We start from the raw sequence: 11,698 nt of genomic DNA, 5'->3' as shown, positions 1-11,698 counted from the left end.
CATGAAATATATATACACTTATATCTTACAGGCGATTCAAGCAGTTTGTGAGCCCTCAGATCAGTGTACAGTTAAAGCACACACACACACGCACGCACGCACACACACACACACACACACACACACACACACACACACACACACACACACACACACACACACACACACACACACACACACACACTGAGCTGTTTTAAAGGATGATCCGAGGCTCGAACATGCAAAGGAAGAGAGGTTTTGATGGGTCTTTACATCCGTAGAACAGCAGGAAGTGACGTTTCAAAGAGTTTCTGAAGTTCATTAGGTCATTTAGTTTCTTGTCCTTTTTAGCGTATCCTTACTGTACATGTAATTTAGTTTATCACCCCTCAGGTGTGTCCCAGGATCACTGGCCAACATTTTATAGAGAAAAAGAAGAAAGAAGAAGTGGAGGAATTAAATAAATAACAATAAAAGAAATCCTCTCCACTAAAGCTTTACTGCGCCGTCATCGGTGTGGCAGTGTGACACGCCGCCAAGGAGACATTAGAAGAAGAGGAAGTGATGGATTTTGGAGTCTGGCACCTGCAAAAAACAAGAAAGAAGAAGTAGAAATTAAAAATGTAAATGTGTGATGTATATATATGCCTTTTCCTATAGTCTAGACACAAGGTAATTACAGTTATTAAGCAACATTGAGATTACAGGCTGCAGAGTTAATGAGAGATAAACCATGAGATTAGGACCACCCACAGAGGGAGCAGCTGATCCTCAATAATCCAATTTAGAGATGCATTGACTCTAAACCCATTGCACCAGTCAGATACAGGCCAGTAAAAGCACGTTTTGCAAGTACATATTTCTTTAAATCTATACTATAAATCATAATGGTTGATTTTCATAATAAACAGATTGAATATATCAAAACAAATATTGGTTTTAAGGTGAAAAACATCATATTTAATCAGTTGTATACGACAGACTGATGCCAGGACAAAGTCAATTTCATTGAACAAAAAATGCTGACGGTATACTGGCAGATTTTCATCTAGTTACATAACCACAATGATGGGAAATCATATTTTATATTATTGTGATCATGAAATGTAAGGCGCGGGACATTTTACAGTTAAACAATTAAGTCAGAATATTAATTCATCCTTTATTTTAACTAAATAATTAGTAGAAAAACTATTCAAGAATAATTCCTACGCACCAAGAAACACAATTAACCGACGCTTATGAAAATGTGGGGTATGTATGTTGATGTATGAGTATGGGTATATGGGTATGCATATATGGGTGTATGTGTATATGTGTGTATGTATGTGTATGTACATGTTTGTATATATATATGTATGTATATGTGTATGTATGTGTACGTACATGTTTGTATATATATAAATGTGTGTGTGTAAGTAGATGCATGTGTACATTTGTCATTTCAAACAACCCCTATATATTTTTTCGTTTTTATTTTATTTCACCAATTTCGTTCAGTATTTAATTTGTCATTTTCGGGTCTCTAGAAATATATGATATGCAAAACTGTACTTTTAATAAAATGTGACCTCAAATAAATAAAGAATAAAAAAAGAAAATGTGAGGTAAGGCGATATTAGAAGATGTAATGCTAATATCAGGTTCAGGCTCACCAGGAGCGGGACTTGCGGACGCCGCCCTCCTTGGTGGGCGATCCGTCCAGAGAGGGGCTTTGGTTCGGCTCAGAGTCTGTGGATCGGTCCAGAGAGGCGGTGTTCGGAGGAGTCATGTCCAGCTCCAGAAACATGATGTTCTCAGCCTGAAGATACACGTTCATTTGTTAATGCATAATGTCTCTATCACATCAAACACAAGCCTGTAATTCTCTTTTTGTAGGGACTATCACATACTGCATACTGTGGTGCCAGATTTAACTTCTAATCCCTTCTGTTTAGTTTCAATATTTCAAGTTGAATTAGGTTTTTTTATATTATTTCTTTCTGCTCAATGCTTATGACCGATCATTCTTTGTTCATAGTTTTTAACAGAGATTAAAAACACTGTATAATAATCATTATCACCTAATTAACAAAACAATTATAGTGTAAATGTGTTATGATATTGTAAAAAACATATTCTTAGTCATTGTGAAAAAAGTACTTCAAGGTCATTATGCACCTTGTGGTTTAAAGAGTGAATGAATGAAAGGGATATTCCACTTTAAAATCCCCTACTTTCGAGGTAAATTAATATCATTTTTAAAGAATATAACATAGCAAACATTCAGGGGTTGTTATTTCCATAATCAGAAGGTCGATATTTAGTAAAGTTTTCCTTTTTATTAATTTCATCAACACAACAACAGTGTTAGGTAGTCCCTTCTAGTACTCCTGATCAGAAATATCCATAATACACTACAGAACAACACACACTCACACACACACACACACACACACACACACACACACACACACACACACACACACACACACACACACACACACACACACACACACACACACACACACACACACACACACACACCACACACACACACACACACACACACACACACACACACACACACACACACACACACACACACACACACACACACATACCATGTATACATCACTTCAGGGGACATTACATTGACTTACATGCATTTCCTGGAGACTTATCCTAACCTTAACCATAACCAACACATGCCTAACCCTAACCCTTACCCTTAACCTTAACCTTAACCTTACCCTTACCCTAATCAAGTCTTCACCCTAAAATTAATGATTCCCCTCACATGGGGACCTCCAATTTGTCCCCATAAGGGAAGCCAGTCCCCACACGTGACTATGTAAACAGATGTAGGTCCCCACAAGTATAGTAATGCTAGACCACACACACACACACACACACACACACACACACACACACACACACACACACACACACACACACACACACACACACACACACACACACACACACACACACACACACCATGTATACATCACTTCAGGGGACATGACATTGACTTACATGCGTTTCCTGGAGACTTATCCTAACCTTAACCATAACCAACACATGCCTAACCCTAACCAAGTCTTCACCCTAAAATGAATGACCCCCCTCACGGGGACCTCCATTATGTCCCCATGAGGGAGGCGAGTCCCCACACGTGACTGTGTAAACAGATATAGGTCCCCACAAGGATAGTAATGCTAGGCCACACAAACACACACACACACACACACACACACACACACACACACACACACACACACACACACACACACACACACACACACACACACACACACACACACACACACACACTTACCCTGTATCTGGAGTGAGGTCCCATCGCTATGGCAACCCTGGCGTACTGGCTGATTGGTCGTTTGTATCCGACTGCAGATGCCGGCCTCTTCTTCATCTGCAAGGATTTACTGAATAGAAGAAGAAGAGACGGGATCAATGAGAAATCAATGTTGCAAGAGGCCAAAATGCATCTTCAAGAAGCTCCTCTTCAAAAGAAAAGCTCTTTCTCTCCAGTTGTGAATTTAACAACATCAACAGTTAACAAGTCTGTTTCTAATGCAATAGCTTTGGGGGATGACCGGAAAGGAACCACAGAAGAAGAGCGAGTGATACAGGAAGTGCTGGAAGATGTTCTCAAATAGCTGCTTAAGTCAAAGTTGCATTAATAAATTGTATAAAATGTGTCTTTTCTTATGGAGTACTAGAAGGGACTACCTAACATCTGGAATGTGTGTGAGTGACAATGTGCGTGCCTGCTATGATGATGCACTCTCTCAGTCACAGGTGAATGAGGTTGACTGTGACAGTAGCTGCCCATTGTGCCAGAGTGACCATTCCACTCTTAATGAACGATAAGTTGTTGTTTTTACACAGAAATATTGTTATATTAATTCAATGGATTAATAGTATGCACAAAACAATCGTACAACATACAGCACTAGTCAACTACATGAATGTAACATGGCAAAGATGAATGTAAGAGGATTGTGATTTTGGAATTTCTGTGGTCGAATGTGATATTGTTGTTCATGTTTTGTTCATGATGACATTTTCCTCACATGTAATGTTTTATTGTTGTAATGAATGTGTAGCATTAACAAGATGACCCGTTAAATACATTTTGGGGCGATGACTGATGTATTTTCAGTGAGTGTTTCTCTTAGTATCCTAAGATACTGTTATTTTTGGCTGTGAAAAAAAAAAAAAATTATTATTATGAAGGGCAGACCATCTATTTGTATTTATTTGTTTTTTTTAGAAAGGGGCGGGCCACATAAGATGTTATTCTTCTCCCTGCTCCTTTTCGCTCAATGGCGGAGTCATGTTTTATGGCAATTGTTGTACATTTGGTTTTGCGTACCATGAGCGGGACAAATAAAAATGAAATGAAATGAAAATGAAATGTTTGGCACAGTGCCCATATATAAGATTAGTATTGACCAAGTTCAGAGGTTTTCATATCAGGGTTCATACACTTTTTCATTAATGATTTTCCATGACTTCTCCATGACCTTTACCTAATTTTCCATGACCAAAAAAATTACTCTTTCTCAGCGGTACCACTGAAAATGGTTTATTTTAACATGGAACAGGAAAATAAGGTCTGCATATGAAACATGTGCCTCTCTGAAACAAATCAAATAGTAGGCTAACTAGCTTCTACGCGCTAAAGCAACTAAAATCTCTCACCAGCAAAACACCTCGTCAGTTAAATGCCATTTTACATTACTATACGATACAGTATGTATTATCATTATAGTATTACTATTTCTGCGATTAGATAAAATATAAATTATATTTGAAGCAACTTTAATTACATTTCGATGACTTTTCCAAACTGGAATTAGCGTTTTGAATTTCCATGACTTTTCCAGGTTTGTAATGACCGTGAGAACCCTGTCAGATGTAGGTCAACTTACTTAATGTTGTGTAGTTTTGCACAGTTTCAATATGAAAAATAACTTGTATATTGATGCAATGGATTTATTGCATTTTGGGAAAAAAATAATCCGTTTTTTTAATAAATCTTTGAAAATCAAAATCTGGATTTGAATTTGTATTGTTATTATAACCTCAATATGCTATGTGAGAGTTTGAAACAGAAAATAGTGGTTTCCACTTGCCACTTTTCTTGGTAAAGAAAAATGGATTTATAGCGTTTTGGAACCAAACTCTTCAAATACTGTGCATTCAAAATCTTAATTAAGTCAAATGTATTAGTATCAAGACTAAACTAAAAGTACCCTTCAAGCATCATATACATTTCACTTTATATATACATGTATTATGATAATTATTGCATTGGTCTATTACAGCTGGTAAAGTTGAAGCTAATGAATTATTTAATAAACCGCTGCTTGATATCCCTACCTATACGTCAATGCTTCTTTATTAGTTGATTTAGATTTTTTATTATCTAATCATGTTAATTTGTAACTTAAGAAGTTGTAAAAAGTACAATTTGCTTTTAAAATGTAGTAGAGAAGAAGTATACATTTGCATAGAGCAGTAAGAGTAAATATGCTGGCATTTAACTTCTTATGTTTATATATAATTTGTATTCTACTTTATCCTTCATTGGACATTTTTACTTCATTTTCTTATGTTTAAGTGAGATCTAGTTTTTTTTATTGCACATTTTTACTTCTTATTTTTATATAAAGGGGGGCGTGTGGTGCAGTGGGTTGTCCGTTGGTGTTCGGATCAGGGGGTCACAGGTTCAAACCCCGCTGCAGTCAGCATGTCGTTGTGTCCCTGAGACACTTCACCCCAAAGTGCTCCTGTGGGGATTGCCCACAGTGTTGAGTATGTAAGTCGCTTTGGATGAAAGCGTCTAACAAGTAACATGTAATGTAATATAAGCATTTCGTTTTACAACAACTGACATAAAACCCAATATCCCCGGGATAAAAGTATTTCTGATCTGATTTCAAAATGTACTTCATAAAATGTCCCCACTGGACACGGAGGGCAAGCAGGTGAAAAGGTTGCGACCCCTGACTGAAATGAAACACATTTCTGAGTTCATTCTTTCCACCTGATGGCCCACATGGGAGTAACATCCCGACTCTCTGACCTTTCTGCGGGAACCAGAGGCTGAAACTTCCACTGGTCCTCCTCGGTGTCGAAGTTCAGTCGGCTCATGATCTTATTCTTCTCCTCCGGAGGGATGAAGTTCTCGATGATCAGATACCTGCAGAGGGTTAGTTTGATGAAAAAAAGGCTCATCGTTAAGTCTGAAGTTCTGCATACTGTCTGAATTCTGCACTTTTACAAACATTACTCGAGAAAAAGGCTCCAATTTAAGATTATTTTCATTATTGATTCGAATGAAAATCATTTGGTTTTAAAAAGGTAAGAAAATGTCGATCCAAGTTCAGCTCCAAACTCAAATAAATTCACTTTATGTGGCCATGTATAAGATGTAAATATAACTATTAAATCATTAATTATCAAAGAGTTTCAATATAAATAAAAATAATAATCTATGTTGGGGAATAATTTGCTTAGGTATTCACCCTTTGAAGGTTGGGCTCTCTATCTCCGGTTCTTATCCTACATGTTCACCCTGGACTAGAGGGGAAGCGTTCTCGGACGCCTTTTCAGCTCTGTTTCTCACTATATTCTTCCTACCCCGTTTACCTTGAACTATTCTAGGAGAGTGTGTTGACGTTGACTCGTTGGGCCTTTCCTCCTGTACTTGTTTGTTCCCCAGTTCTTTCCTTTACCTGAATCTAGGAGAGGGCATTTAGGCCTCTCTACTTCCTTCTTTTGATTAGTTTAGTTTTTCACCCCCTTTCCCTTGAACTAATTTATACGGGAGAGTGCATTTACGTAGCCACGTTGTGCCTCTCGGCGTATACTTTGGCTTTCTGTCTCTTTGGAGAGTGCTAGCACGTTGGATACGTTGGGCCTTTTCACTGTTGTCCCTCTTCACCGGTATCCCATGTCCCCTCTTCATAATTTCGGTCTTCATAATTTCCACCCTATCCTAAGGGGAAGCATGATGGCGCCTTTTCATTTCAATTTCTGGCTTTGTGTTTCTTCACCTCTCACTCGTTTAATATTTAGGAGAGTGCATTTATGTAGTCACGTTGTGCCTCTCTTCCTCTGTTTCTGGCTGTTCCTTTCATACCCTTGTTTTTCTGAGAAGAGAAGACATACTATTCTAAAAAGGAGCTGGTGTCTCTTCCCTTGTACACTTGAGGGGTCAGAGTTCATATGGTGAGGGATTCCATGAGCGGTATGCGCCGGCCTGTGCCTTTACCTTGGACTTCTAATAGAACTGCTCGGGTCTTGATAGATTGAGTGGGGAAGTTCATGTGATCTTTCTAGAGGGTTATCAAGAATAACTTTTATCCAATGACCTTTCCCCTCTCTGTCTGTGTCTGTGTATTCGCTTGTTCCGATTAACCCAGCCAAATCTTTCTTCTTGTTTTGTATCTATATCTACGCCGGGATCCGGAGTCGAGGCTGATCCTCTTGCTGTAGTCCTGTGTCCTGGATCCTCTATCCTGAGTTCTGGATTAAGTCGTGGACTTCGGGTCGTGGCTGAACCCGTCTCTGCGGTCCTGCCTTGGGTCCCGTCATGCTGCTTCCCTGATGGCTTCCTCAGGATTGTAGCTGACATCCTCGTGGATTCATCTTCTTATTACAGACACATGTATTTCCTAACATTCGGTCTATATGCTGTAAAATGTATTATCTCTTGGATTTACACACGGCATCTATTGCACGTCTGTCCGTCCTGGGAGAGGGATCCCTCCTCTGTTGCTCTCCCTGAGGTTTCTCCCATTTTCCCTTTAAACTGTGGGTTTTCTCTGGAAGTGTTTCCTTGTACGATGTGAGGGTCTAAGGACAGAGGGTCTAAGGACAGAGGGTCTAAGGATAGAGGGTATCGTTTTTTCTCATACTGATATTCTGAACAATCTGTGCTGTTGTATTTGCTGTAAAGTGTCTCAACTGTAGGCTAATTTTATTATATGTACAGCACTTTGGCTCGACCAAAAATCGTTTAAAAATGTGCTATATAAATAAAACTTGATTTGATTTGACACAGTTCATAATTTTCTCCTCTCACTGTCTCCTTTCCCATGGCATAGGTCTACGGCCTTGGGTATTTCTGCTATCTCTCTTAAGGAGGAGCAGCTTGGGCGCATTGTTGTTGCCAGCTTATGACCGAGCACAAGCCGCCATGAGGTAGTTTATTGTTCAGGGACATCTGGATGCCCTTCTTTTTAGGAACGTAGGTTCCCTGGCGCACATTATTTTCTATGGACGACAGCAGTTAGATTCAGGGTCCATATTTGTTTAGTCTCGTTGATAAAGAATGTTGATTATTACACTCTGAACTAGTTAAAACCTCGAACTACAGAAGGGTTCTTCAGAATTGATTGTGGCATCTCAACCGTGTGGTCAGATCGTGGCCCATGACATGTCTTGTGAATTCTCCGGCCGAAGCTCCAAATAAACCGTCAGTGTTTGCCATCAAAGCTCCAGCTCTCCTCGTGTCTCTCTGAGTCCTGACTCCAATTGCTTCAGAAGTTTCCCCCACAATCTATATATATTTTTCCCTTTCGCCGGATAATCAATTAGATGTCTAATCATTGCAGCTCTACAAGACAATCTACAGAGAAAACGTGATGCAAAAATGTTTTTCAAAAAAGGAGTTGTTGCACAATTTCATATTGAAATGACAATATTTTTGTATTTAATTGTCACATTCCCACTTTTAGCCGTCAACATCATGTTACACTAGCACACATCTGTATGACCTTCCTTTAAAGGGGACCTATCATGCAAAATGCACTTTTTGATGTTTTTTATACATAAACATGTGTCCCCGGTGTTTCAGGGAACTCACGCAGCGTCAGAAAATAAAACCCTCTCTCTTTTCCTCCGTACCCAAATCTCTAAAAACGGGGAACAACGGAGCTGATCCAGATTTGCGTCCGATATGACGTAATATCTGAAATGTGGACCCACGGGCCAATCAGAAACTTTGCTATCGGAAACAATGCCCGACTGTTTTGGACGTAATATGGTCGGTGTTTACATTAGCAACGCTAGCACTCAGAGCTGACCTGTACTGGAGAGCATGTGTGTGAAGAAGCAGGAAGTAAAAAGGAACTCACCTTGTGGTATAACCGGCAAGAGAGAAAGCCTTTGAGCTCCAGACTGTTTCAGAAATAATCCTTGATAATCCATGATATGGCGCTTCATCACGGCAGCATTTAGTTTAGACGGTAGCTGCCGGGTCCCGCATGAGCTCAGACCCCTTCTTTTTTATTTTGTATCAATTTATTTTCTTAAAGCTTTATCCCCCAAATCAGCCCTTTTGAAACAGGAAGTGAAATAGATCTGTTTGGTATTTTGAGCAAAACACTTCATAGACATGTTTTTTATATATTTGTATATATCTGAGACCTATACTATTGCCTAAAAATAGCATGATAGGTGACCTTTAAATCAGATAAAATATCCATATTTTTCACAGTAACTTGTCATATTTTTATTGTATTTTTCTACATTATATTCATTTTCCTTTTATAAAAAAAATATATAATTTCATAGTATAATTTTGTATAGATAGACATATAGATTACGTTTCTTTTTTTAAGTATTATTTTTATACTTATTTCATTTGTATTCTCATACTATGTTTATTTGTTATCCATGGTCTGTGTACTTGGCAATACACCAGATTCTGTCGGTGCAGTATGTCATCTCGATGAAACATGCACATTTCGGACGTGTTTGCAGAACCATGCCGGCATATTTGCTGACTCTGCTGACTCTGCTGTTTGTGTTTCAGACTCACTTGAACTTGAGCTCTCTGGTGAGCTCGTTCTGGGTTTGCTCCAGCTCCTGCCGGCTCCTCACGTGCTCGTCGTTCACGTCCTGGATCTCCGCTTTAATGCACTGAAGCTTGGCATACAGCTATGAGAAAGGAAGGGGAAAGAAAGAGGGTGAGGAGGAGGGGGAGAGATGTCGCTGAGGAACTGTAGCTTGGTTGCCTGTAGCAACAGCACTGGAGGCACTGGTGTCTGGAGAGATGGGCAGCCAATGGGAGCGAGGCAACATGACCGCCCTCCATCTCTCCTCCTCCTCCTCCTCTTTCCTCCTCTGTTCATGCTTTGAACAAGTAGGCTAATCCTGAGTGTAGTTAGCTGAGAGATGACTCTGTGAGAAGCAGCTGGTAGTTAACTTGGGTTGTGACAGCTTCATTTTTTAGAAAAGAAAACACTTAAGAATTGCATTTAATATTAAAATCATTTTGAGATTTTGAAAAGTATTAAATGTGGACCATGCAACAATTCCAGTGCACAAGGACACGATGCTTGAAACTCAAGAGGTACCTCTCGGATGGATTACATGGTGTTTTGTTGATTATTTCCTTGCACTTCACATTCTACCTCTTGTTTCTGGGAAACTGTCCAAGCATTACATGTGAGATGGTGATTCGCAGTCTTTTATATAAAAGATTCATGGAACTAAAGCTTGAATTAAACGTAACACAAAGGCTTAATTAGCCACAGGCCCGTTAGAGTACTGACGGCAGGTAAATAAACACTGCAAAACTAGGCAGAAGTATCGTTGTATGGTCACGCAATTAAAGGTGGGGGAGGTCATTTTGGAGAAACCAGCTCGAGATCGCTAGAATTCGAAAATACACAGTCGGAACAAATCTGCCACTCCTTATAGAGCCCCTCCTCCAACACACACGAACATGACCAATGAGGGCACGAGATAAGTGTGTGCACAGATGGAAGGCTGACAGGCAGGTAGGCCATCCAGTTACTTTAGCCGGGCCGGCTCAGATGATTGGTCGTGCTTTTTTACAGCACTACGGCTTCCACAGATGACTTTTTTGTATAGATTTGTTGTCAAAGCACTTCAGATATTCATTGCTATCGGGATGTTAAGACCATTCCATGGAATATAACAAAAAGTACATCTCGAGCCGGTTTCTCAAAACTTACCTACCCCACCTTTAAGTGAGTTTATATTCTTTCGGTTACTTTGTAAAATAGAGCACTGATACGGAAGTTCAGTATGTTTTCATGACTGCATTTCCTTTCCTTAAAACCTCACCAGAACAAGAGATCTACTGAAGTCAGAGGAGCGATATGATAAATTGAAGCTAATTTACAACTGCTGGTCTGCAGCGCTCTCATACAAAATGGAACAACTAAACCATGGTTGTCCTCAAAAGTGAAACTTCGATGCAAAAACAGAGAAAGAATTGGATTTAGGTTCAAACATACCAAAAGTACCCTTTAAAAAAGTTCTTTCTGACAATTATGACCTCTCTGTTGTCAGCAGTAAAAAGAGCCGTTATTAATCTTAATCCTCAGAGAGACGACACCATGCTCAGGAGAAGGTAACGTCAGGGCATCAGGAGAGCAAGGATCATCACAGGGTCATTAATCACATTGGCATCCCACACACACACACACACACACACACACACACACACACACACTTGGGGTTAGTCCTGCTGGCCGTGCAACGGAATAGGAAGCAAGTAGGGGAGGGTTTGTTGTTTCATGGATGGCACTGAGGGATTTAGTGGCAGGTCCTGAGCAACTTGACGGATTGAGAAGGTTAGCATGAGAGGTGTGAAGAGGCCCGAGATAGAGCGTTACGGAGGGGGGGGGGGGGGGGGAGGTCTGGCAGAGAGGAGGGGGACGGCAGG

The 11,698-nt window shown here is 39.8% G+C and overlaps 1 protein-coding gene across 1 annotated transcript in view; it reads right to left on the bottom strand.

Moving 5' to 3' along the window:
• LOC117439482 (kinesin-like protein KIF3C) overlaps positions 1-11,698 on the bottom strand; it is a 27,679-nt gene continuing 15,981 nt past the window's right edge. Inside the window, 5 exon segments of the mRNA XM_034075373.2 lie at positions 1-564; positions 1,635-1,780; positions 3,299-3,407; positions 6,077-6,193; positions 9,821-9,939. Of these exon segments, the coding sequence (XP_033931264.1) occupies positions 477-564; positions 1,635-1,780; positions 3,299-3,407; positions 6,077-6,193; positions 9,821-9,939 (579 nt within the window). The 3' untranslated portion in view covers positions 1-476.

The sequence above is a fragment of the Pseudochaenichthys georgianus genome, chromosome 24 (genome assembly GCF_902827115.2).
Source record: "Pseudochaenichthys georgianus chromosome 24, fPseGeo1.2, whole genome shotgun sequence".
NCBI classification, from domain to species: Eukaryota; Metazoa; Chordata; class Actinopteri; order Perciformes; family Channichthyidae; genus Pseudochaenichthys; species Pseudochaenichthys georgianus.
Note: the sequence above shows the minus strand (reverse complement) of the source record. Positions and strands in the feature narration are given on the sequence as shown.